At 51.6% G+C, this 24,145-nt stretch overlaps 10 protein-coding genes across 10 annotated transcripts; 3 read left to right on the plus strand and 7 right to left on the minus strand.

Annotated features, from left to right (window-relative positions):
* Positions 1-250: 250 nt before the first annotated feature.
* Positions 251-1,946, minus strand: BBK36DRAFT_1126585 (hypothetical protein; the record flags this gene model as incomplete). The annotated part of the gene is made up of 4 exons (XM_024891395.1): positions 251-372; positions 460-918; positions 975-1,032; positions 1,089-1,946. 4 exons carry the CDS (start codon positions 1,944-1,946, stop codon positions 251-253), a joined length of 1,497 nt encoding a protein of 498 aa, XP_024746732.1.
* A 2,937-nt stretch (positions 1,947-4,883) lies between these two features.
* BBK36DRAFT_1097712 (ankyrin) lies at positions 4,884-5,267 on the minus strand (the record flags this gene model as incomplete). Its single annotated transcript, XM_024889109.1, has 1 exon — positions 4,884-5,267. A coding segment is annotated over one exon (384 nt), but the record flags the coding sequence as incomplete, so codon positions are not given.
* A 345-nt stretch (positions 5,268-5,612) lies between these two features.
* On the minus strand, positions 5,613-7,062 carry BBK36DRAFT_1181894 (hypothetical protein; the record flags this gene model as incomplete). The annotated part of the gene is made up of 2 exons (XM_024896277.1): positions 5,613-5,893; positions 5,946-7,062. Coding segments are annotated over 2 exons (1,398 nt in total), but the record flags the coding sequence as incomplete, so codon positions are not given.
* Positions 7,063-7,937: 875 nt separating this feature from the next.
* Positions 7,938-8,885, minus strand: BBK36DRAFT_1126217 (purine and uridine phosphorylase; the record flags this gene model as incomplete). Its single annotated transcript, XM_024891359.1, has 1 exon — positions 7,938-8,885. One exon carries the CDS (start codon positions 8,883-8,885, stop codon positions 7,938-7,940), a length of 948 nt encoding a protein of 315 aa, XP_024746735.1.
* Positions 8,886-10,532: 1,647 nt separating this feature from the next.
* On the plus strand, positions 10,533-11,360 carry BBK36DRAFT_1181897 (dehyrdogenase/reductase domain-containing protein; the record flags this gene model as incomplete). The annotated part of the gene is made up of 1 exon (XM_024896278.1): positions 10,533-11,360. The coding sequence occupies one exon, from the start codon at positions 10,533-10,535 to the stop codon at positions 11,358-11,360; it is 828 nt and encodes a 275-aa protein (XP_024746736.1).
* Positions 11,361-11,474: 114 nt separating this feature from the next.
* BBK36DRAFT_1143900 (hypothetical protein) lies at positions 11,475-13,103 on the minus strand (the record flags this gene model as incomplete). The annotated part of the gene is made up of 1 exon (XM_024893634.1): positions 11,475-13,103. One exon carries the CDS (start codon positions 13,101-13,103, stop codon positions 11,475-11,477), a length of 1,629 nt encoding a protein of 542 aa, XP_024746737.1.
* Positions 13,104-14,157: 1,054 nt separating this feature from the next.
* BBK36DRAFT_1126414 (hypothetical protein) lies at positions 14,158-14,706 on the minus strand (the record flags this gene model as incomplete). The annotated part of the gene is made up of 2 exons (XM_024891378.1): positions 14,158-14,431; positions 14,498-14,706. 2 exons carry the CDS (start codon positions 14,704-14,706, stop codon positions 14,158-14,160), a joined length of 483 nt encoding a protein of 160 aa, XP_024746738.1.
* An 826-nt stretch (positions 14,707-15,532) lies between these two features.
* Positions 15,533-16,474, plus strand: BBK36DRAFT_1136311 (manganese superoxide dismutase; the record flags this gene model as incomplete). The annotated part of the gene is made up of 4 exons (XM_024892940.1): positions 15,533-16,003; positions 16,065-16,193; positions 16,284-16,318; positions 16,360-16,474. Coding segments are annotated over 2 exons (594 nt in total), but the record flags the coding sequence as incomplete, so codon positions are not given.
* A 1,205-nt stretch (positions 16,475-17,679) lies between these two features.
* BBK36DRAFT_1181907 (hypothetical protein) lies at positions 17,680-20,081 on the plus strand (the record flags this gene model as incomplete). Its single annotated transcript, XM_024896279.1, has 7 exons — positions 17,680-17,720; positions 17,783-18,473; positions 18,506-18,543; positions 18,733-19,050; positions 19,109-19,715; positions 19,752-19,864; positions 19,904-20,081. The coding sequence occupies 7 exons, from the start codon at positions 17,680-17,682 to the stop codon at positions 20,079-20,081; spliced, it is 1,986 nt and encodes a 661-aa protein (XP_024746740.1).
* A 472-nt stretch (positions 20,082-20,553) lies between these two features.
* On the minus strand, positions 20,554-22,286 carry BBK36DRAFT_1171653 (DUF89-domain-containing protein; the record flags this gene model as incomplete). The annotated part of the gene is made up of 6 exons (XM_024895607.1): positions 20,554-20,784; positions 20,837-21,686; positions 21,747-21,866; positions 21,926-22,056; positions 22,128-22,198; positions 22,265-22,286. 6 exons carry the CDS (start codon positions 22,284-22,286, stop codon positions 20,554-20,556), a joined length of 1,425 nt encoding a protein of 474 aa, XP_024746741.1.
* Positions 22,287-24,145: the final 1,859 nt, after the last annotated feature.

A 24,145-nucleotide genomic window follows, 5' to 3' on the forward strand; every position in this document is an offset into this window, starting at 1 on the left:
CGTGGCATAGCTGGAGTTGGGAGGTTTCTACGAGTCGACTTGTTCTTCTGACCCTGATGCCGGGTCTAGCAATCTGGGGATTTTAGATCCCTCGATGATATACAACATCACATTGAACTTTGACCACCATGTGCTTCTTTCTCAGTCAGGCTGTACCATACCATACGTTTATATGCCAGCAGCCACTCTCAGAACCTCCTTCAAACACCAAACCACCCAGCTCCCGAAATCAACGGAATGTCCAAAGGTATCATAACGTCTCCAGGTTGGGATCCCGCGCCAGAAGCGCCCGTATCGCCGCCATACCCTTGTTCGGCGCCGCGAAATCGACCCAATATCCGCCTTCGGCCTTGCACATGATGGCGGAGCTCACTACGTTCCCAGCCCGGCGTCAGTATATACCATGCCCTATGGATCATCTGACCACGGATGATGTATCGAGGAGAAGAAGAAACTTACGTCGATTGGGATGATTCCGCTCCAGCGAATGTCCAAAAATAAGCGGCGCCGAAGACGCAGCGCCATCAATCGTCTTTGCATCATCCCTACTGCTCCCCCCATCACTCTCCCTCTTCTCACCAGTCTCCTCCTCCCCCTCACCCCTGATCTTGTTCTTCACGCTCGCCACCGAAAAGTCAATTCCATGCCACGCATTACACCAATTCGTCGTCCCGTAGCTAAACTCCCACGGCTCGCAGATGTGCATCGCAATGTTTCGCTTCCGCAGCTCCCGCGATACGGCGAGGCCGCGCTCCATCTTCTCGGGCGTGAGGGCGTCGTTGACGGCGAGGCGGAAGGCGTAGGCGAGGTCGGACGTGGGCGGGTGGGAGCGGCTGATGGAGGCGTGGGCGACGGCGAAGATGAGGGCATTGTGGAGGTAGCGGGTGTTTCTGGGGAGGAGGGGATGGTGGCCTCGGACTGGGTGGTGAAGAGTGTTAATTGGTGATGATATGGTGCTGAAGTTGAAGACTTACGGTTTGCTGGACCGCTAATGACTTGCTTCTTGGTCCTCTTTCGGTGCATATTGGCAAACTATCTCGATGTCAGCACCGAATACTCACGAGAGGTAAAGAGCAAAGGAGACATACCTTTGCTATAATCGCAACAATCACATCCCCATTCGTGATATCCGCCGCCTCACCCCCATACTTTCCCTTCAACTCCCTCCTCCATCGATCCCTGAGTCCACTCACCACTCCCACCGGCAGGAAGAGGATACACCTCGTCTCCTTGGACCTCACAATCAGCTCCGGCACAATCCCCATCAGCACCTCCGCCCGCTCCCTCTTCGTCCGCAGCCGGTACTCGTACTTTTTGAAAAGCTCCTTGGTGGGAATATCCCTGTCGCCGTCGAGTGCGTCGGGAGGAATGTCGATGAAGGGCAGGGGCTGTCTGCCTTTCATGATGTCTATCCAGGCGTTGAGGACGCTGCCGTAGCCCATTTGGTCGCTTACGCAGTGCGGCAGGTTGGTGGCTACTATGGTGGCATTCTTGTAGTATGTCAGGTGGACGAGCAGGAGAGGAGTGTCTTGTGTGTCCTGGCAGCGGAGGACGGGCCAGTGGGAGGGTATCCAGCGCGGTTCTAGGTTTGTCACACCTGGCAGAATGGTGATTCCTCGTCGGGGATCGTGGTCAAGGACGAGGTTTGTTTGTTCGAGGGTTTGGGAGATGGTGGTTGTTGACCAGCCGAAGAGTTTGTGGTTGGGGGGAAAGGGGGTGGTGAGGTGGTATTCGAGCCAGCCGTCTGCTCTGGTCTTGATTCGTGCGCCGAGGAGGGGGATGTGTTCTCGGATGAGCTTGTCGAGGGATGACTTCATGAGCTGCTCGTCGAGGATGTCGCGGACGACGATGAAGAGGAGGGAGCGGATGTTGTTGATGGGACGCCATTGGTCTTTTGCGGATAGGGGGTTGATTTTCTCGTCGATGGGTTTTGGTTTGTCGCCCATTGTAGCTATATTTCACATCGGTAGTTTTCTACAGGGCCAAGGTGAGACGGTGAAGAAGTGGTAGAGGCATTTGCATTCATATGGGTTATATTCGTAGACTATATACGATGTCCTCTGAATGTCATCAGCTGATGGCTTGAGAGTCGATGTGAAGTTAGTCTCGTCACCCGGCTCTTAGTGCTTAGGGGCTGTAATTTGATGCCACGGAAAACGACATGAAAGATGAGTTACGAAGCCATTACAGAGGCGACTACTGAACGAATCACGTCTGATATATCTATAAATATCATCACAGAATCCTAGTGTTTGTTTGCCACGTCCTTCTCTTTCCGTCTCGTGCGGCTTATCAGGCGCGAGCGAGCTTCACGTTACTTACGGGCGAAGGATTGAGTGCAGGCTTTCGCTTGTCACCTCCTTGAACGACCACACTTCCGCGCTCCTCTTAGTGCTGTCTACAGTAAGCATAATTTCCCATCTAGGATTGGTCGTAGTTAGGAGTGAGGGATCGGTTGAAAGCATCCCAGAGATCCGGATAGTCGGCAGTTGCCGAAATACGAGAAGTTGACGTGACATGGGTCGCTATACGAATGAACGAAGAGGTCAAGGATAGACATCGACATTGACTAACGTGTTCCGCCCTTTTGCAGTTGGATGTTTCATAGTCCAGTACTTCAATCTTATCATTTGAAGGAGAGTACAAACGTAATGCACATATGGCATACAGCGGGAGAGTTCTCAGAAAGTCGATAGTCTACTGCCTTCATCGGCAGAACCGGACGAGGGCTTCGGAATATTCGACGCATCGTTTGAAAGAAAAGGAGGCTGACACATACGATGAGGGAAACGACGCAGCATCGCTGCTCTGTTAACTTGGATTAAATACCGATTCAATACGCCGTCGGTGTATTGGCGGTTCGATTGTATCTAGGGCAACGCGATATCTCTGTACAACTTTCATCCCTTGTTACTGAGGCGTTATATTCAGTAGCAGAGGAAAATTAAAATTGATTTAAACAAGACACCTCATCACAACTTACAACTTCCGCTGCTTCAGCTCATTCGAGAGATTACATTGCAGATAGTCTACATGTCACGAGAAGGAATGCGCCATATTCGTCCAGTTAGCAAACTAGTGTAAGCGTATAATTATATGAAATATATCGTTGACGCTCTTATACAGTATCATCCTTTTCATAACTCGAATATGCTTCTTTGAATAACTGAGTTTAACGCTGCGTTGATCTCCCAGGCCTCTCGGATGTGCGAGGTCGGCATACATGAACTGCTGGCAAACGAATCGCTAGTCACAACGCGCTCGGCCTGTGAACGGCAGACAAAAGGAGCTGAGAGACAAGGTGATGATGAAAGTAAGATGGTTCCAAGACCCTATGTTCCCAAAATTCGTTGTATCTGCTCACCATATGAATAGACCATGTTCCCTCTCAGAGCTTTCAAAGAGACATGAAAAAGCTACATGAAGTCTATCAACCCCGACCGAAGACTGAGGTCGTATATAACAAGTAGGGAAACCGCAGGACGGGCATTGGTATGATGTGCTGTGGCGATTATTCGGTGCTATCACACTCGGTGTATCATTTAGAGGAGATGGTCTTCGAAGATTGGCAGAGAGGGAGTTTTCAGATTTATATGCTTGGCCTTGATCTTTGAAAAGCAGCCATATGAAGACCACGTACCTCAACTGCTGCCCACAGCCAGGCAATGAGCCTTTGTCACACACACATAAACGAGAAGCCATGTCAACTTTTCTTGTGCGGGAGACCACCCAACTATAAGATAACTCTTCTCGGAGGAGTGGTGAAGCCTCCAGTAGCCGTGTTACATGTGCCACAGACCGGCTTGCCGATTTCGGACTACTCTAGCCAGAAGAAGGTAAAAATACTGCCTAAGTCTACTCCAAATCGATGGATCGGTGACTGTAGCCATGTGTATCTAGCTGAAATCATGACTACCAAAAGATTGACAAGCATGTTACGTGTGCACGCTGCTACTGACTATCGGCCGCGGACGCGTCAATCTTGTAAACAAAAGACTGACAGCTCATGACAGCCAACATGTAGGTACCAGTAAATCCAATTGCTAGAATGGCTGTAGATCTTCAATAAGGTAGCGTACTTGGGTCTCATGTGGTAGCTTTGCCTGGCTATCGACAATATAAACTGTTCATGAGTGAGAAATTCCCAACTCCAGCATAATATCTGATTCCAACTTCTTCCTCAGAAGCTGTTCAATCTCCGCATGTCCTCGGTAGACTGCCAGTCCTAGCAGTGTGTTCTCTAAACAGTCCGTTCTCCAAAGATCAATGTCATCGCGGCTGACAAACACTTCAACAATGTGGCAGTGCCCTTCTTGTACGGCATACCACATTGGTGACCACCCTCCCATATCTCTTGTATCAGCCAGAATATCGGTACGTGCAAGGAGCAGCTGTACTACTTTGGCGTGTCCATACTGGGCTGCTAGAGATAGCGGCGTCTTTCCATAGCTATCTTGCACGTTGATATCAACATGGTCGCGGCTGATTAGTGCTTCGACCAGATACCAGCCCCCTCTCTGTGCAGCCCAGTGTAACGGCGTCCATCCAGAGTCTTGGTTCATTTTACAGATCTCATCAAAAAGCAGCTTGGTTACTGCGTGATGTTCATGCATCATTGCCCAGCATAGCGCTTCTTGAACCATATCGTCTCTTGAGTCCGTAGTTGAAAGATAGGGAAGCAACAACTTCACTAGAACAGCATGGCCTTTCTTTGCTGCTCGAATTAACGGTGATTCCTCAGTATCATCGTCCGAGTTGGCCTTCGTGACATAACGAGCAAGCAGTAAGGTCACTATATCATGGTGCCCTTGCTGAGCCGCCCACGACAGAGGTGTCATCCCCTCGTCATCTTCAGGATTCAACTTGATGTCATCACGGCCAAGTAGTAAGGTCACTATACCAAGGTGTCCTTCTTTAGCCGCCCGTGATAGAGGTGTCATCCCCCAAGTATCATCAGCGTTAACTTCGATATCATGACGAGCAAGCAGTAAGGTCACTATGTCGAGGTGCCCTCGACTAGCCGCCAATGACAGAGGTGTCATCCTCTCAGGATCTTCAGGGTTAACATCAATATCATGATGAGCAAGTAGTAAGGTCACTATACCAAGGTGTCCTTCTTTAGCCGCCCATGATAGAGGTGTCATCCCCCAAGTATCTTCAGCGTTAACTTCGACATCATTGCGGGCCAATAGCTTCATGATGATTGCCTCGTGGCCTTTCTCTGCGGCCCAAGACAAAGGGGTCCTCTTTGCTTCATCCTGGGAGTTGACCTTGATATCGTTGCATGCTAATAAAAGGCTGACAACAGCCGTGTGTCCTTGTTCAGCTGCTAGTGAGAGAGCTGTTCTTGCCCCTTTCCACTCCTGGTTGACGTCGGCCCCAGCTGCTAGAATGATTTCTACCGCGATGTGATAGCCATTCAAGGTAGCAGCATATAGAAGCTTCTCCCGGAACTCTATTGCGGCGTCCAGATGTTCCACACCTGGTATACCAATGCCCAGCTTTGACGACATCCAGCTATCTAACAAGTAGATGAGTGGAGTAGAGGTCCTTCTTTGATTTATCACTGTGATAATACTCGATGCGACAATATCTCCGGGGTATTTGTTTCCGTGCAGTTCGAAAAAGGCTAGAGCGTAGCTCACCAGGGGTCTCTTGTCCAAGTAACTGGCGTAGGCATCGTAATGCTCGCTGCTCCAGAATCGAGTAGCAGATATTTTCTTCGCCAAAGTAGTGCATCTAGCACAAAGTATGAGATACTGTAAACACAATCTTGATATACGTGCAATGGCATCTCTTCCACACATCACGAACTTCGTTTTTGCAGCGTATCCATCAGGATGGAAGAAGAATTCGCGCACAGTTTGGTGCATGATCTGAACAGTTTCCTTTCCTATTCATCGACTAATTAGATTGTATGCCTTATGGTATGGGGAGTGGGCAACTACCGTTTGATTCCTTCAATTCTAAGAAATTCCCTCCACAGTGAGTGATGCGAGCCCTGAGGGGAATTCGCATCTCTAATGCTTCATCGGTCAAAGATTCCATATTTGCAATATTGGAAATCGCCACGACTTGTAACAGCTCGTCCGCCGTGACTTGCTTTGCTGCCCAGAAGACACTTTGGAACATCGTTATTGAGTCCGCTGTATGTGGCTTGTTGTCTAATCTTTCGAACATCAACTGGTAAAGGTCATCTAGCTCAGTTGGAAGTTTCTTGAGGCGCTGGAAGATAGCGTCCTCTGATTCACCGTCCTCGAGAGAAGCTTCCAGTTCGTACCCAACCAGCTTTACCCAAATGAATACACCATTTGCATTGTCGATAATGTAATTGGTGGCTTTATCAAGCAGCAGCGAAACATTGAGGCCGCCCAACATGGAGCGCGCAAAACGGGAGATGTCATCCACCGTTTCATCTTGCAGCCGGATTATGCTGTTGATGGTCTTTCGGCGGACGTCGAGCTGCACCACAGGCCGGCTCGCCACGAATATCTTGACGGTGCCATACATCTTGTTTGCACCAAGCTGAAACAGCAGCTTTATGATGTCGCGGCGATCCTCGTCATCGGACTCATCCACTGCATCAATGATTAGATACAGTGGTCGTGGTAGGAGATAACCGAGTAGAGACTTGAGCATCCGCTTGAGCAAGTCATAGTCCCAATCAACAGCGCCACTGCCTTTGTCGCAACGGCCAATACGATATTCCGATTGAATATGGTAAAAGAAGGCGTGATCTTGAGATATGATATCGTAAAGTAAGGACCGAAGCATACTATGGTGGCTTCTGTGAAGACTGCCATCTCTGTAGCTGTAGAAGAACTTGGCGACAATGGCTGAACTTGCAGCTGGTTGCCGCTCCGACATGTGCTCATTAAAATATTTTGTGAGCGTACTTTTGCCACTACCAGGCTTCCCTTCGATCAGTAAGATGCTGGAGACTCCCGGAATCGACCAGTTCTTGTATTGTGGGTGCTCCCAGAGCCACTCAAAGGTGCCTTCACACGCCTCCACAATCTTATGCAACCGCGTGTTGGTAAAAGAAAAGCTGGAAAGGCATTCTGTGTTTCGTTAGAGCGGAGGTATCTTTGAAGGGAATCAGTCGATAGCCGAACCTTCTCTCTCTTTGTTATACTCGATACCAGGAAGTCCCTGCAAAATCACTGAAGTATCCTCACCATTTCCGCTAGTAAGCATGATCTTAACCCCGAAGGCTCGGTGTAGGTCTTCCACAAATTTGCGGATTGTGCCAATGAAGTCTGGTCGGTCGCGGACAAATTCAAGGCCACTGATGATCACCGTCAGCCTTTGGTTCTGTTCTGTAGGTATAATAGCCCATAGACCTGCCCATAGACTGTCGTCTGCGGCCAGAAGCAATTCATGGATGTGCGTGTTGTAATAGCGAGAGAAGCATTGAAGAAATTGGCCCGAGGTCTTTATCTTGGAGATATGGCTCAGAATACTTCGCAGAAAAATGCGAACCATTTGCGCCCGCTTGGCCTCAACTGCAGACGACATGATCTGGTAAGCAAGTGCTCTAATCACCGTTGCGAGAGACACTATATTTGTTGAGACAAGGGGGAAGAAGTAGGAAATGACCCGCTGCTGTGTCTTGGAAGCTCGACCAATCTCTCGCTGCAAGATGAATGACGCAACTGTTCGCATATGACACTTCGGTGGCCCGCTCAGCCAGAGAATTCCACGACTGGCGTTATCCCAGTTCCAAAAGTCTAGGTTTCTGAAAACCCAGCAGTATTCGCTGTCGTCACAATCTATTGGTGGCATATGATTGAACGCTGCTTGGTCAGTGACAGGTAAAACAAAAAGGAACCAATCCAGGTCCACGGTATCAATGTCGCATTCAACTTCAGCTCGGATCATATCCTGTGCACAAGCATTCCAGTCAGTTTTTGATTCTTAGTCGCCATTTGGAATGATCATCGTACAGCTTTTGTCGCTTCGTCGACAACTTCTGTCTTTGTTACTTCGGTCCCAGGTATGACTGTTAAAACCTCTTTGGCATATGCCGCGGCAGTCATCGCTGCATAAGGCTGCCATGCCTTGTTCTTGTGTGAATCTGCATAGTCGCAGATACCGCGGATGACGAGGCAGGGAAAACTGTTCATGAGGCCTGCGGCTTCCATTTCGAAGCAAAGGACGCCCCCGAGCTTTGAGCTAAGGCTGTCTCTGGTGCTGCCGTCTCTCATGACCTGATTTCCAGAGGCAATTGTACCATAATGAATTGCAACATCTTGATGCCGTGGTCTCCTCGTGATCAACCGTTCCTTGCTGCATCTTTCACATGTTGAGCCTTCTATGTGGTCATAGTCTGGTTCAAAGAGCATATCAGTTCTCGTCGTCTCAAGAGCGAACTGGAGTTGATGGGTGGCCGCATGAATGTTTTCCGGTAGCTTGCTCTTCCCAGAGAGATGCTTTGCTCGAAGCGCCGAAACAGCTTCCAGCAGGGCAGTGGGCGGTGCGTTGAGAAACCCGGTCATCTCGAACTCCCCCGGACGTGTCTTTCCGAAGTCATACTGGACAACTCCACCATATCCTTTATCTGGTAGACTGACCACGACATCTCCAAGTCGAATATCAAAGTCTTCGCTTGGAACACCGCCGCCGATGCCTACCATTAGGCCGAATCGAATTGACGGGAAGTTGCAAACCATCTTGGTTGCAACGGTGGCGGCAGCATTGGTGCCTATCAAGCCTGCCGGAAGACATGCCATGACGACGTAATGAGGACCAATGCGGCCGAGCGTGTACTGGCCACTTCTGTAGTCTTCGTATCTCTCATCCAGCATTGCCTCTGCCGCGACGAGCTCGATCGGGAGGGCACAGATCCATCCTACAGTATATTCTCTGTTGTTGTTACTCTGCATTCCAATGCAGACCCGGCGTCAGATCGTCGATGATCTCGATGTGTAGCTCGGCGTATGAAGGATTCCGATGATCGAAGAGCGTTATAAGTGGTGTCGAATGGAATTTTGTGGATAATTCCAAGAAAAAGACCGTTTTTGTTGGTCGGATGCAGGAAGCAAGACGTTGTCGCGGATTCTGTTGCTTCGTGGAAGTTCAGCGCTCAGCCCAAAAGCTCGTTGAGGAGTACTGGACGGACAAACCTTCTTTCGCTTGGATACTCTCTGATCTAGTTGGAGAGCGACGATGTTGGGAGCGTCATCAGCTAAAGCTGGAATATCGCGTCTGGAGACGTTGGTCATCAGAAGACAGAACTCATTGTTCCTGCCTTGGCTTCATGGAAGCTTTAGGCATTGATTGCTGCTTGCCCAACTACTTCATTGGAGCGACTCAGCCTCACTCGTTTCCATGACCTGATAGGCCGCGAAGATGATGCATATATTAGCCTGCACGCCTTACATGGATAAGCCTCAAAGATGACCTGCACCTACGTTTTGTATGGCCCGGGAAGAACGCTAGGTAGAGAACAAGGCAGAACAGCTTCATGAGTCTTGGAACCAATCACGCCGCACTTCGTACTGGTAACTAAGGTATATGTCCCGCCAATTACCACCGGAGGATAGAGCCTTTATGTTATACCACGAAGGCCGTAGTAATGTGTATGTGTACGGTTGTATCTTTCAACGTTTCATCTACCTAAACTTATCACCCAGAAATCAAGGGAAAGGATCGTCGCAAAGGCCTCTTTAACCCACACAGCCATGCGCGCAGGTATGTACCACTTCCAATTCCAGCAATGTTTATAGACAGTCTAAGCTGCAAAGCAATTTGCATTTATTTTTATTATGAAAAAGCGGTGCTGTGATGCTGAGCCATGTGTCTGAAAAGTGTGACTCGGTGTTGCATTTCTGTTGGAAAAAGATACGCGCAGAACACATATAACTTGAGGGTCAACTGTTAAGCCTCATGCCCGGCTTAGCAAGCCTCTCGAAACGCAAGCTCCTCAAAGGCGATTTGTCAAATTAGGCACAACTCCCTATCACTTATTACTTGCCCAGTACCTATGTTTTAATTGATGTAGAAAGTGATTTTGAAGATTGCCAGAGACGAACATCTGAGGTACTGAATGGGAACGTTAAGTCAGGCGTGAGGCTTGATAGGTACTCAGTCCCGTAACTGACCATACCTTTGAGGTATAACACGTATGTCCCGGGGGTAAATGTCGCGATAAATTTCCCTTCGTAAGGTATTTCATACACACTCCTGCCTGAGCACATCGCTTGCTATGAATTTCTAGCCAATCAAATCAATCCCATCAAGCGGCGACGCTAGCGGCCCGTCGCCGCCGCTAAGACAGAAGCGCCGACACGATCGTCCCGATATGGCAGTGAATCGTACACAGAAATCGGTTGTAAGTGCTTGTAAGTCGAAACATATAAAGACGACCACCTCCAGCAATGATCTCGCGGATACTTTCAACATCATCAGCAACTTAGTTTGGATTGTATTTACGCATTTCATCGCCCATCAACAAGCCCTCTTCTTACACACCACAAAAAAACCATCTTCAACAATCCTAACTTACAGCAAGTTCCGTCCTCACCATCACCATGTCCGCCCTGAAATACGTCAACAAGCTCCAAGGCAAACGCGTCCTCGTCATCGGAGCCTCCTCCGGCGTAGGCTTCTGCGTCGCTGAAGCCGCCCTCGAGCACGGCGCCCACGTCACCATCAGCAGCTCCAACCAGACCAAGCTCGACAAGGCCGCCTCCCGTCTCCAGGAGCACATCAAGGCCGCCAACCTCGGCGACGCGAGCAAGCTCCTCTCCGCCAAAACAGTCGACCTCGGCAACCCCGACACCGTCGACCAGAGCGTCGTCGAGCTCTTGGAGTTTGCCACCAAGGACGGTAAACTCGACCACGTGGTGTTCACGGCGGGCGATGCCCTCAAGACTTCGGGTCTAAAGGAAACCACCGTAAAGGACATCCAAGCCATCAACCAGGTCCGCAACGCCGGCGCCATCATCGTCGCCAAGCACCTCCACAAGTACATCAACCCGAGCGTATCCAGCTCCTTCACCCTCACCGGCGGGACAAACACCTGGCGGCCCTTGCCCAACTGGTCCGTCGTCGCCTTTGCCGGAGGCGGCACGGAGTCTCTCACGCGGGGGCTCGCCGTCGACCTGCGCCCCGTGAGGTGCAACTGCGTGCGGCTGGGCGCCGTGCAGACGGAGCTGCTGGACATGATTCCCGAGGAGCATAGGGAGGGCGTGCTGCAGGGGTTCCGGGACTGGGCGATTACAGGGACGGTGGGGACGCCGCAGGAGGTTGCGGAGGCGTATGTGTATTCGATGAAGGATTCGTTTGCGACGGGGGCGATTTTTACGACGGATGGGGGCCGGCTTGTTGGGGAGAGTAAGAGTCTTTTCGGTATTTGAAGTGGAAGGAGAGCAAGATCGTCTTGACTCTTGACCATAGAGTTGCTTCGAATGAAGAAATAGACTGCCTTGCCTGTCTAATGTAGTGGTTCTCTATAGTAATGCGCCATACCTTCATCCCGGGATAGTGAGATCAAAATCATCGGGAATGGTGATCCAGGTATCACAGACGCCGAGCAAGGTCCTCGCACCAGCGGCCTTTGTCTCACGCGCAAACTCCTCCCCTCGGTGTAAATAGTAATACATTCCCTTGCCAAACTTTTGTCCCAAGCCACGCCACTCTTCTCTCATTCTGATGTATGTCAAGGCAACTACCTCGAGATCTTCACGAAGTTTTGGATCACGAGCGCTCTTGTCGCATTTAGAGGGGTAGAAATACTCGACGAGGAGTATTCGGGAGGTGGTGAATATCAGACACGGAAAGTGCGCGTTGCTGACGAAGTCGATGGATACTCGAGAGGCGTCTCGTAGGATAGATATCGTGTTTCGTGCAGCAGCAACGCAGTAGGGCCAGTGCCTGGCTATATCTGTTTCAGCATCGTCGAGGGACTCTCCTTCGCGGAGAGGTCGGTGGTGTAAAAGAGCCGTGCATGCGTTGAGGACAATGTTGAGCCAAACGACTCCCGTGAACTCATCGTATTTGGCCATGGAGAGCTCTGTGGCGGAGCGAGGAAGTATCAGCCGGATCTTGGCAAGTTGTGCGCAGAGGGTGTCCAGTCGCTCTCTGCGTGCCTCGTCACCGTCGTCGGTATGGTCGAGTGCTTCGCTGATGCGCCCTAGGAGTGCGTATCCCAGAATGATGTACTGCAGCTGCGTTGCTGAGCCCCGCAGGCTTCTGTCTCGCATCGTCGTTATGAGAGTATCCAGATTGTAGGTGAATCGATCCATAGAGCATGAAGGCGGTGCTTCAGTGCTCTGAAAGTCATCCTCCGACATGGGAAACTCCATCTTCATCCTCCGATCATCAATCGCATGCATCAATCCAATAGGATAGCACATCCCACGGTCCATGATGAAGAGCATCCATGAGATCCTCTTAATCTCTTCTTTCTCTATCCACTTGGCCTTTTCTTGTGTTCCCAGCGTCTGTACAATCAGATTCCGCAGTCCGTCGCCATAACTGTGACCGACGGCAACAGTCTTTCTCCAAGCCTCGCCGAGAATGATAATGGAGGACGAATAGTCGACGAGGGCCAGCCCTAGGTAGATTACTACTATCGCAGCCTGTAACGTTTGAAGGACGTGGTGCGGCTGCTGTATCTCTTTTGATACTAGACTCTTTGCCTGTTCGTACCAGGCCCGCTGTGATTGTCGGATCCGGCAGTTGGGGTGGACAGCTGCTGCAGCGGCGATGATGGCATAGAGTAGTACCAATGGTATGCCGTCGGTTCCTTCGGATTTGATGGCGTCTAGTGCGGTCTGCTTGTGGATTACGGGAAAGTAGTGATAGCACTTCTCAAAGAAGAGATCGATGAGCTGCAAGATGTCTGGCAGGTCAGGCAATTTGAGCTCTGACGGTGGAGTTGCCGATTCGGCATCATGAGACAGAGTGAGGCATGTTTGACGTTCAAGAGGGAGATTCATAGCATCAACTGCTGGTAACTCGCCATTGGGCAAAGCCCACCCAAACGTGTCTTGCAGAGGCGGAACAAGGTCCATCTCAGTGGCCTCGAGTCCCAGCAACGCGTCAACGTCGTCTATCGGCCACGAGCTCCAGACCTGAGAAGCGGAAGGATAGGACATGCTGCTATTTGGTCGACCAATGACCCGGCCACCACGGAGGCTGTGTCTGTTGCTTTTCTCATAGTAGCAAAGGTCTCCTCTGGCTAAACAGGAGGAACAAGACGGTCGGCTGCCCTGATATCACGAATTAGGTAAGACGGGGCTGGGCTGTTAGTGGTGTTGTCATCAATCTTACATCGCATCTCTTTTTTCTCGATCTGCATCCCCGGCACACGTTTTGCGGCTTTGCGGGAGTCGACATTGTTATTGTAAAGGATTATACGGGAAGAATCACGATTAGAAATTCTTGGTCATGTCGTGACACAAATGGCATGAGGGATGCACTGAGTTCTCGGTTCAGCTGGATCACGTAATGCTTCTTGCTCGGATATTTCCGCCCGGGCGGTCCTAACTCCGGCTCATGGAAGCCCATGGTAGGTCCATCATGAAGCTGCCTTACACAAGCATCATTGCTCATTTTTGCATCTTCACGAGAACTTGTTTCATGTGCAGAATCGTGCCTTGTGTGGAATATCCCATAGCATAAAGTTAGAGATGACGAGATCACTACGGGTAGCAAAGCTATCTCAGAGGTGGGAGATGGCGACAGCTTATCATGCGAGAGGATCTCGGACTTCAAATGCTCCGACCGGCTCTCGGGCACTCGGCCCCGTAGCTGTCGCAATCAGTTCAACCACCATCATCAAGCTTCATCAACGCATTCCAGTATAATCCATCTTCAACAAATTCAGTCGCCGTAACTCAAACAATCAGATATAATCCTAGCTAAGCTGTTAGTGCCTCAATCTCATGCTCCAGCTGCCTGGATTGCCGTGTATCCCGCTGTTCCATGCTAACATCGTGAAGCCACGTTGCCGACTTCAACACCCAAACGCCAGATACCCATCACATTTCACGTTGCAGATAACACCCCGTTTACCCGCCACAGGTAAGGAGATATACTTCTGGTTTCCCCTCCTTCGGACTCGCGCAGCAAGTGTTCTGCATCAAGCCTCGTCCTTCTATCTGTCCATCAAGGTGCATGCAAGTCGCATCACAACCTTGATGGCCCCCGTCACTCCTGCACCATCCCGAGAGACGGCTGGGGCGCCCTGAGAAAGTTGACGCCCACGATGCCCTCGGCAACGACTCTATTAGGGGCCGCCCTAGAGTACAGCGAGACGCGCCGCCCGATGATGCCCTCGTTCCCAACCTCGAGCAGAAGCGGCTTGCTGAGCGGAAGCTCGACGAACGCCCGCGTGTCGCTGAATGAGTCGGCTGTCGTGGGGAAGCCAAACTTTTGGAACGTGCCGCAGTCCTCTATTCTCCTTCTCGGGTCACCGCTTGAGCTGTGCGACGTTAGCTTCGTGAGAGCCATTAGGAGAGGGGGTTCTCAAGTGAAGTTAAGCACGCACTGAATCACCACGAGGAGGTCTGAGAGCGTCTTTGCATTGTAGGCGGCATCTGGCATCAGTCTCACGTGTGTCGCCTCGTTGCTCTCTGGCAGGCCTGGGGTGTGAAAGGCGAGATCGCCGCAGGTTGTTGAGTGGCCGGCGTCGTCGAGCGAGCTGAGGGCAGCGAGTGCGCCTCCACGAGGCCTGTTTGTGGTTTCCGGGCCGCACATGATGGCTTTATTCTTTGTGCCGTTTCGGTCAAGATGTGAAGAATGTGCTGGTGGTTGTATGTGTCTTTGATAACAAGAGGCTGCTGGAGAGAGAGTTGGTGAAGGAGCTTCTTTAAGGCGGCTTTGTCAAGATGAAGAGCCAAAACCCCAGACAAAGAACCTTTTTATACCGCCGGCAATCCCCTTCACAGACCACAAATGCCGGTCTCGTTCCTCCATTTGCTTTACTTGCCCTTCCAGGTGATCTGCCTGAGCATGTTTCATTTGCTGCGCATCTCACGCAAACAGCAACGAGGCCCCGTTTGAAACGGTGTGTCGCGGCGGCCCAATCACGGCGCTCCGTTTCCCGCCCCCCTTCCCCATGCGGCAACCGGACGTGAGCAAGTTTGAGCGCAAATGCTCGCGATTACGCTGAGAACCCTGATGGCAGAGAAAGGAGAGCAGGTGCAGATGGATGACGAATATGAAATCATGGATGCATTCTGTATGAATCGATCCGTGCATTAGTCATGTGTGCTGACCCCGTCCCTCTGGTGTTGATAGTATTAGGCCGTGCTCTGACTGACGAAAATGGCCTCCCGACTCGTCCTCCTCACGGCTCTCTCTCTGCTGCCTCTCGGCTGTCTCTCTTCTCAAGTCCCCGTCAAGCCAGACTTTGCCAGCACCAACGTCCCAACCAACTCCTTTGAGCCCACCATGTCCGTCGGAACCTTTTCCCTGCCGGCACTGCCATATGCCTACGATGTGAGTCTGCCCTGCTTCACCTCCAGTCTATCACGGTACTCCTCATGATGCTGACCATCATGCTCATCACCACCACCACCAGGCCCTCGAGCCCAGCATCTCGGCCCAAATCATGGAGCTCCACCACAGCAAGCACCACCAGACCTACGTGACCAACCTCAACAACGCCCTCAAGACCTATGCCGCCGCCCTTTCCGCCAACGACGTGCCCTCCCAGATCGCCCTCCAGGCCGCCATCAAGTTCAACGGCGGCGGCCACATCAACCACTCCCTCTTCTGGGAGAACCTCTGCCCGGCGTCCTCCCCCGACGCGGACCCCGCCAGCGCCGCGCCCGAACTGACGGCCGAGATTGCCAAGACCTGGGGCAGCCTGGACAAGTTCAAGGAGGCCATGGGCAAGGCGCTGCTCGGTATTCAGGGCAGTGGCTGGGGATGGCTGGTCAAGGAGGGGAATGGACTGCGGATTGTGACTACCAAGGACCAGGACCCGGTCGTTGGGGGAGAGGTGCCGGTTTTTGGCATCGACATGTGGGAGCATGCATACTACCTGCAGGTGAGTTTCACTGAGATGCTCTCGTCTTGGTCACGTCTGGCTAACCGAATGACTCGCATAGTATCTCAACGGCAAAGCTGCCTATGTGGAGAACATCTGGAAGGTCATTAACTGGAAGACTGCTGAGCAGCGCTTCAAGGGCGATCGCGAGGACGCCTTCAAGATTCTCAAGGCCTCTCTGTAAGCGGGGTGGGAACCAACAAAAAGAAAACTGTATTCTTCGTACGCATCGGATGCAATGCATATGCAGGTCGCTTGTAGCAATCGTTTGATTAATTGATTCCATCGCCTCTGTTCGCCCATGTGTAACCGGCATCGATCTTGGTGCTTTCATCATCACAGCTATACGGCATCGAAACACCGATGCACGCCGCTGTGCCACCACCAACGAGATCTTGCCCCCTTAATTCTACGGGCATCATCCATCTCGTTTATATATGCAGTATGTCATGCTGTGCCTTTTAGCTGGAGCACATCGCCGTCGTATAGGCGGAGGTTAACGGTATCACCGCCACGCGAGGGGCTCCGTTGCACAATTGAGCTTTTCTTTACAGCTGCGAGTTGAGCCGGTGAGGATTTTTTTTTACTGCGCCACCAGGGAATTGCGCACGTTGTCTGAGACTCTGGCCATGTGTCTATCCATATTAGCTGTCTGTATTTGAAACAGACGAATTTGCAGTGCCGAGGGGGGCATTCTGGGTGAGCGTGTCCTAGTGGACTGCATCGGGGCGGTCTATCACAGGTATATTTCATCGTGGAGGCAATTCTATAGGGGGATTATACAACAGATACTGCCCATTTGTACTCGGCAATTCCATTTTGACTCATGAGCCCAGCGTGATTTGGTAGATAACTCTTGAGTCTCGAGATCATCGTTGACAGACTCGGAAGAATATCTCAACGATCCAGGGCGCCGAGCCACGGCACCTATGCAGGTACCCAAGATTCAATAGCACAAGAACACAGGTGGAAACATGCATATACTCTCGGCAACCATTCCGAAATCGCATTAGAAATCAGTAGCCTCTCGATCCATCGTCTCATCAAGTCCATGATATGCTTGCCAGGTCCATGCCTCGTGCATATGGTACCATATCGAACGATGCTCGATATGTATGTTGTGTCCACAGCAAGGAGCTGCTGTATGGTCCAGAGAAGAAAGGGTCCACGGCAGCTGAGAATGTCTTTAGTCTGCGGCTCGTGGCATCTCGTGCGACTGGGATCGGCATGTCCCTGATTGAAACAATAGCTCTGGATTCACGGCGTCAGGAGTCACTCCAATCGAAAGCTAGACTACTGTTGAACAGAGGTTGCAAGCTATGACGCTCTCTAAACAGATTGCAAGACGATCTCGTAGCATAGCACCACGATGATGAAGGAGCTTGGATCACATCGAGTAACGTCAAGCGGAAATGAAGGCGCGGTGCGAAGCCGTCGGGAGGCGGGATCGTGCAGCGTTGCGGTACGGACTCGAGCGGAGAGCCTCTTGTGCCATCTTGGAGGCCTTCGAGGGTCTCTAGAGGTATAAAGGTTGAGAAGCTGCTCGAGTAGCTTGAGTTCAATGACTCTTATTCTTCACTGCATCGACACAGATCGAAACATCAGTCCTCTCCTTTACAGTCACTCGTTCTACTTACCTTCGTTCAAAAACCACCTTCGCTGAAGAATCCGCCACCATGGTGAACAAAACAGTCGTCCTGGCCTTTCTTGGCCTCGGGTAAGCCCTCTCTACCAGAGGACAACACGAAGATATACTACATTATACTGACATGACAGCAGAGCCAATCTCGTGGCCGCAACGGATAGAACCGTGACCGTCACGACCACCAAAACGGAGACAGTCACAGATTGTCCCTCGTCATTCTATTCCGTCGTGACCAGCTGCACTTCCACCGCCACCCTGACCGTGTCCACCTCCTCGATGGAGAGCGAGACTGGATCCAAGTCCGCCTCTACGGGTATATCCACCACGGGCTCTGCGTCTTCTGGATCGAGCTACTCGCAAGGGACGTATTCCCCTCCCACGGCATCGTATAGCACCTATGACACCGGCACTGCTACCACTGTCACCAAGACGGAGACGTATCAATCTGTCAAGAGCGTCACTTCTTCGACTACCGTCACGGCTACCTCTGGTGTCACCAGTGACTCGAGCCAGCTCCCTGGCAGCACGTCCTCCGCTGCTACGGAGAGCACAGGGTCGTCTTCCTCTGCTGGCTCTTCTTCTACTGGAACTCCATCTTCCTCCACGGCCTCTGATTCATCCTCGTCTGTGTCCTCTCTCGCTTCTTCTTCGTCTTCCGCTGCGTCGTCTTATTCGACGTCGGGGTCTACTCGGGAGACCACCTTCATATTCGCCACCACGACGCAAGCTCGTGGCTCCTCTACGAGTTCTGGAAGTGCGACCGCGAGTACAGCTGAGAGTACGACGTTGACGACGCTGAGTTCGACTATTACGCAGACTGTGACGGTGCCGGGAAGCTCCGGCTCGCAGAGCTATAGCTCCATTCCATCGGGCAGCTCCTCGGGTTCTTCTACTGGTTATTCAACTGGGCCTTCCACTGAATCTTCCACTGGGTCGTCTACCGGTTATGCCTCAAGCACTTCGACCAGTGCCTCTACAGCATCCTCCACAGGCAGCTCCGCGGATACCTCTACGGAAACATCCACAGAGACTACAACCGGTTCTTCCGCAGCGACTTCAACTGAATCCTCCACGGAATCCACAGGTTATTCCACACTGACATCCGGCACATCCACCGAGACTTCCGAATCTTCAACAGGATACTCCACTCAGACATTGACAAGCTCCTCAGTTGGATCGTCCACTGGATCGTCCACTGGATTGTCTACTGGATCTACCTCAGTGACCGGTTACTCTACCGCTTCTCAATCCACCGGGCAATCCTCGACCGCATCTTCAACGGAATCTGCTTCCACAATCACCAGCCAGTCAACTTCCGGAACAGCCTCCACTACAAGCGGTCAATCTTCCACCGAATCGTCAACAGAAACTTCTTCCGGATATACATCCGCAAGCACCAGCGGTTCATCGTCAGGAACATCGTCAAGGAACAACCAGCCGTCCACGTCAATCATTACCAGGCACACTACCACGTATTCTGGCACTCCCTCTTCATCATCCTCGGGCTCAACCCAGTCCACAGCCTCAACAACCCAATCCGGAACCGAAACAACCGACTCCTCCGCCCTCCCCGGCACAACCCAATCCTCATCTTATACATCCTGCACCGACTCATCTTCCCCCATCTACACTCTCCCCAACTCAACCGCCTCTACTTCCTTCGGGAGCTACTCTTCCCAGTCAACTGCCGCTACATCCTCCGGAAGCTACTCTTCACAGTCAGCCACAGCCTCCACCACAAGCTCCTCCTCCCAATCATCGTCCCTCAGCACATCCACAACAAGCTACATCCTCCCTTCTTCAAGCTCAAGCATCACAACCGACGCTTCCGCCGCGCCGGCCACGACATTTTCCACTTCCACTTTCACGTCCACGAGCTCGCCGTATTCGCCACCCTCAAGTGAAACTTCCGCCACAACGACGTACTACTCCCCGCCCTACTCCCCACCCCCATCTTCTGCAACATCCACATCTGTTTCTAGCTCAACTTCGTCCTCGGCTTCATCTTCGACTTCATCCTCTTCCGTCTTGACCATCCTGACCACGTATACCACCCAAACATCCACAGTGTCATACGCCTCCTCCGCAGACGCAATCACCCAGCCCTCAGCAACATCTTCTTCTTCTTCTTCTTCCTTGTCTACCTCTTCATCTTCTGCTGCTTCTTCTTCGTCGTCGCCGTCTTCAACGACACTCTACACTTCAACCACCGCAAAGTCCTCCAGCACTGAAACTTCCAGCACGGAGACTTCTAGCACTGAGGCCTCCAGCACCGAAACCTCGACTACTGGAACCGCATCTTCTACCAGCACCTCTTCGAAGAGCGAGTACCCCGTCCCTACTATCCCCTCGTACGGTCCGCCGCCGTCTTACGACACCCCGTCGTATGAGCTGCCGCCGTCTTACGGATTCAGGGGCCGAAGGATTTGGTAAAGGCGAACGTTCTTTTTGAGGAAATGGGGATGGCAGGATGTAAGAGAAAAAGGTGGGAAAGAGAGAGGGAAGAGGAAGGGAAAAAGGGGGAAGAAAGAGGGGTCTTGATGGGCAAAACACGAAAATTACTAGGTACAAAGAGGTTACTTTTTCTCCTTCTTTCATTTTTTTACTTTCTCTAGGTGGATTGTGAAAATGTTGTTGGTAAAAATAATAGTCAAAAATGATATTTTGTCATCTTCTGTACTTTATATAGGTAGCTAAATACGTCAAGAACTGTCTTTCACTCCCACTTTCGATGAATGATTCTCCAGGCTTGTTTGCGTCGCACACAAAGAGATAAATAGGACGTCGTCTATGATATATACCTCTTTTCGCGCTCTATATGCTTCATCTATGAGCCTTCTTTCCAGTTTTGTAGATTAAACAGACCGTCATCCAGTGACACGATATCGCCGATATGTCACCCGCATCATTTGCCCTGAGACAAAGACACGACCGCCCACTTGCCACCCCACGCCCACTTCCTGGCCCCGGTATCGCCGCCGCCGCCCTCGAGAGCCCTCAGCTCCTCATCCTTACCAGGAGGAAGATCGACAACAACATCGGCTTTGCAGGTCCGGAGCGCCAGGACATTGACACCGGAGCCGGCACCCATAGGACCAATAGCTTCTTGGAAAGGTGTGGTTGGATCCCACCAAGCCTGAAAGACGTCAGTAATCGGAGACGTGAATCTCGCCAAACGAGTCACTTACATCAGCAACGAGTTTCCGGTAGTTCAAGTCACCCTTGAAGATGACGAGCTCAGCTTCCTTCAGATCCTCGTACAGCTCGGGGGCCTCGTGAGGAAGTCGCCAGAAAGAGCCAGCCGCGGTCCAATATCTGTTGGGTCGGATACTCATCTGGCCTTCGCCGTGCATACCCGCCCAGTCGTGGAAGACAGAACGCAGATTCTCCACCTCCTTCTCTGACAGAGGAGGAGGCGTCCTGTCGGCGACCTTTTCTTCCTCCGTCGGGGCTTCGAAGAATCGCTTAGGGTCGGCGAGGGCGCTGAGCAGGGCAGCAAAGTCGGCGGGGAGAACGTCAGAGACGAACCAAGGGATGGACTTGGGCCGAAGCACAACGTGGGTAGCCAGGCCTGTGTTGAGAAGAAAGCCGGCCAGGACCAGGTCGACGTAGAGCTCGAAACCGGCATTGTCGAGAACAAAGTCCACGCGGCGCTCCTTCTTGCCCTCCGCCCGGGCCTTCTTGAGCAAATTATAGGTCTCGGGGAGGTTGTTGACGAGTATGTTCTTCTCGGCAGCCTTTCTCGCCTCGCTGCCCTGCAGCTTTTGGATGTCGTCGTAGGTCATGTTGGTGAGGAGCGACAAGTCGGTGGCGTTGCCCCACAAGCAGACCTCGCACATTTCGATGAAGAGGATCTTCTCGGCCTCGGCGTCGTGGGCGGCGTTCTTGTCGGCGCGGATCTTTGAGATGATGTCTACGTATCTGGCGGCGAGCTCGACGACGGCACTGCGAGAGCTTCGGAATGTGTCGGTCTTTTGGCGGGCAAAGATGTCATAGCTCCTCCACTTCTCTGTCATTCTGAAGAAGCTGGAGATGCGACTATACAAGGATTAGCATGGTCAGTAAACAATCGGAATCAAGCATCAGCTTGCGACATACCGGTACATGTAGCACTCGGCAAAGAGCCAAGGGACCTGGAACCAGGAGGGAGTGCCCAGCTGCTCCAGCTCCTTGTTGTAGGCAGCAACCTCCTCTGAGAAGCCATCATCAGGGATAGGCCTGTACCAAATCAGCATTTGAGTCGCGTGTTGTACATGGAGTCAGCAATTGGGGCGTACGTCAGCTTGCGATCGTGCAGCATCTCGTACTTGAGGTTGCCCAGCTGCTCGATAATCCTCTTGCCCTCGGCCTGCTTCTCGGCATCGTCTGTGCTGGAAACGGTCTTGTATACGTCGTCCACGGCGCTCGTCTTTCAAAGGATATTCGAATTCAGTAAGAGACTGGGTTGAGGCCGGGCTTAGTGTGACGGGCATCACTCACGATGATGACGGGCCATCGCATGCGGACGGAGTCGCTGGCAAAGGACTTGGGGTCGCTGGTCGCCGACTTTGCTGCATCGCGAGTTAGCTGAAGCTTGTATAGGGTGATGGAAGCAGTATATGGTGGGTTTGACGTACGGATCTTGGGATCGTACTCCATCTTGGCGAGTCAATGGCTGTGAGACGCGGTGATGATGGGGGTTGAGATGCGGAATCAGATTCCAACCCCAAGTCGACACTTTTTGGAGGGGTCGTGCCTTGAAGAAGAGGCCTGTCTGGCGGGACAGCGGGGTACATGGCGGGGTACTCGGGATACCTCGAATCACTGCTCTTTTTGCAGTGCAATCAGGTGCCTTGCGTAGCTGCATTCTGTATCATCCGGGAGCAGTGGATTGCCGCCCGCCAAAGGGGCAATTCCGAGCTCGTGAATCCCTGTCGCAGCTTTCGACGTCATACTGGACATGCTTTCCTTTTTTTTCATGAGAACTTCCGAGTCCATGTGCCAGTAGAATGGTGCCTTGTATGGGCCTTGCGTTGGCTTTTGGCTACCAGATCTGTTCCTGAATATCGCAGTATCGAAGTGTCCATCTTGTTCATCTTGGCTAGCCCGGAATAAGCATCCCTGTATTGGCGTTGCTGGGACTGGCACGGCTTATACTTCGTAGCAGCATGTTGAGCGTCCTATCAACATGCAGTTCGATTATTCGAATCATGCAATGAGGATGAGTTACTGCCCCTGCGATACTAGATTTGTTTTCCAAGTGCCGGATTCTGAAGCTGTGAATCCGCCTTTATCCTCCGCCCTGTCGAGAATGCCTACCTTATTCTGCCAATTCTACCAGCGGTCCAGCAATTCTTGTAGGGTAGGGCTGCCCGACGCCGTGATCCTGTTAATCACAGATTCCTTTCTGGTACTTGGTAGCGGCCTGTATTATAATCACATGTGTAAATAAACTGAATCACAATTTTACTACTACGGTACTGGGTATAGTGAGTCTTAAACATGATGGAAGAAGAGCGTCCAACATGGGTAACAGTGATGTGGTTGAAGAGACATATCGGATCCGCTGTTGCTATGGAAATTGCGTCCCTGCAGTTCTGAGACACAATGGCATCAAATAATTCGCAGGAAAGTGAATGCATCAAAGACAACCTGCTTTATCAAGACCATGCAGGACAGGACCTTGATCCCATTCGTTATCACATGCCAATAGCATTGTCTTAAACAGGTTCGAGTATCTCTACCCATACATGTGCTCAACATCTACCAAATAGGACCACAATCCTCCAGCACATGCAAAACAACACCCACAACGACCTGCAGCTCATATATACCCAAGACGCCCATTCGATCCTTATCATGATGCCCAACGAACCTCCCCTCGAACCACAGCTGCCGCGTCCGCAAACGCCTGCAAACCTGCGTGACATCAGCCACTGCAACCTCCCACGTCATTCGCATGCCCGAAAAGTCACCCCATCAGGCACAAAAGCGAAACACAAAACAAGAGCATTTCAAACTGCCCCCTCATTCAGTAATAGCAATTCTGTTCTCATATTCTCTAATCTTCAGCAACCGTCCTTGCTTCCTCTCCATCTCCGCATTTTGTGCAGCCGCAGCCGCAGCCACTGCCAGCCACCCCCACACGCAATCGCCTCTCCCTGTCATTGATCTTAATCTGCCTTATACCTCACTACGGTATCACCAAAACATCCCATCCCGCATTCACACCCAACATCTCTCATTCTTCCATACTTCCAATTCCACCACGGTCCGACAAACCACACCGAAATAGTACAAACTGCATACAAGGACATCTCTTTCCTCGAAAGAAAACATGGCCGCCCCAGTAACCAAAAGCAGCTCCTCAGACAACACCACCAAACGCCCACAAACCCTCCTCTCAACCGCCTACTCCTACGCGCAAACCTCCCTCGACGCCGCCATCCCGCCACCTACTCGCCAACGCACATACGACAAAATCTCCTCCTTTGCATCTAACCAACCCATCCTCTTCG

The sequence above is a fragment of the Trichoderma citrinoviride genome, assembly GCF_003025115.1.
Source record: "Trichoderma citrinoviride strain TUCIM 6016 unplaced genomic scaffold BBK36scaffold_13, whole genome shotgun sequence".
NCBI classification, from domain to species: Eukaryota; Fungi; Ascomycota; class Sordariomycetes; order Hypocreales; family Hypocreaceae; genus Trichoderma; species Trichoderma citrinoviride.